At 44.8% G+C, this 382-nt stretch overlaps 1 protein-coding gene across 2 annotated transcripts in view; it reads right to left on the bottom strand.

Moving 5' to 3' along the window:
- Positions 1-382, bottom strand: part of LOC119594124 (bestrophin-3-like) — a gene marked incomplete at its 5' end in the record, with an annotated part of 34187 nt that overhangs the window by 19519 nt on the left and 14286 nt on the right. For both annotated transcript variants that reach the window (XM_037943188.1, XM_037943189.1), the window contains 1 exon segment: positions 188-345. In XM_037943188.1, coding sequence (XP_037799116.1) covers positions 188-345 — 158 coding nt within the window.

The following is a 382-nucleotide window of genomic DNA, read 5'->3' as shown; positions in this document are numbered from 1 at the left end:
ACAAGAATTAAAAAAAAAAAAGTATGAAAAAAAGAGATCACGTATCTAAAAAAAAACGACGAAATAATACAAAACAAAGACAGAAAGACACGAGAATAACGGAGAGAGAGAAAAAAAAATCTAAAACAAAGGGAACGAGGAAGGGACAAGACTAAGGCCAAAGAGAAAGGTAAGGCCAAATTCCTACCTCCATTATATGTTTGATCCCCAATGGATCCGTAATCCTCTTCTGGGCCTTGGCGTCCTTAAGGAGTGCCGTAAACCACGTGCAGGGGATCCAGTAGGTGTTGAATTCCGTGTTGGGCACCAGGTTGTAGATCCCCAGCTCCGTCGAGGTTATGAAACCTGGGGACAGAGGCGGCGTTAAGCGGGGAGGCGGGGC

Source organism: Penaeus monodon, chromosome 33 (genome assembly GCF_015228065.2).
Source record: "Penaeus monodon isolate SGIC_2016 chromosome 33, NSTDA_Pmon_1, whole genome shotgun sequence".
Classification (NCBI taxonomy): domain Eukaryota; kingdom Metazoa; phylum Arthropoda; class Malacostraca; order Decapoda; family Penaeidae; genus Penaeus; species Penaeus monodon.
The sequence above is the reverse complement of the archived record's forward strand: the minus strand, read 5'-3'. Positions and strand labels throughout refer to the sequence as shown.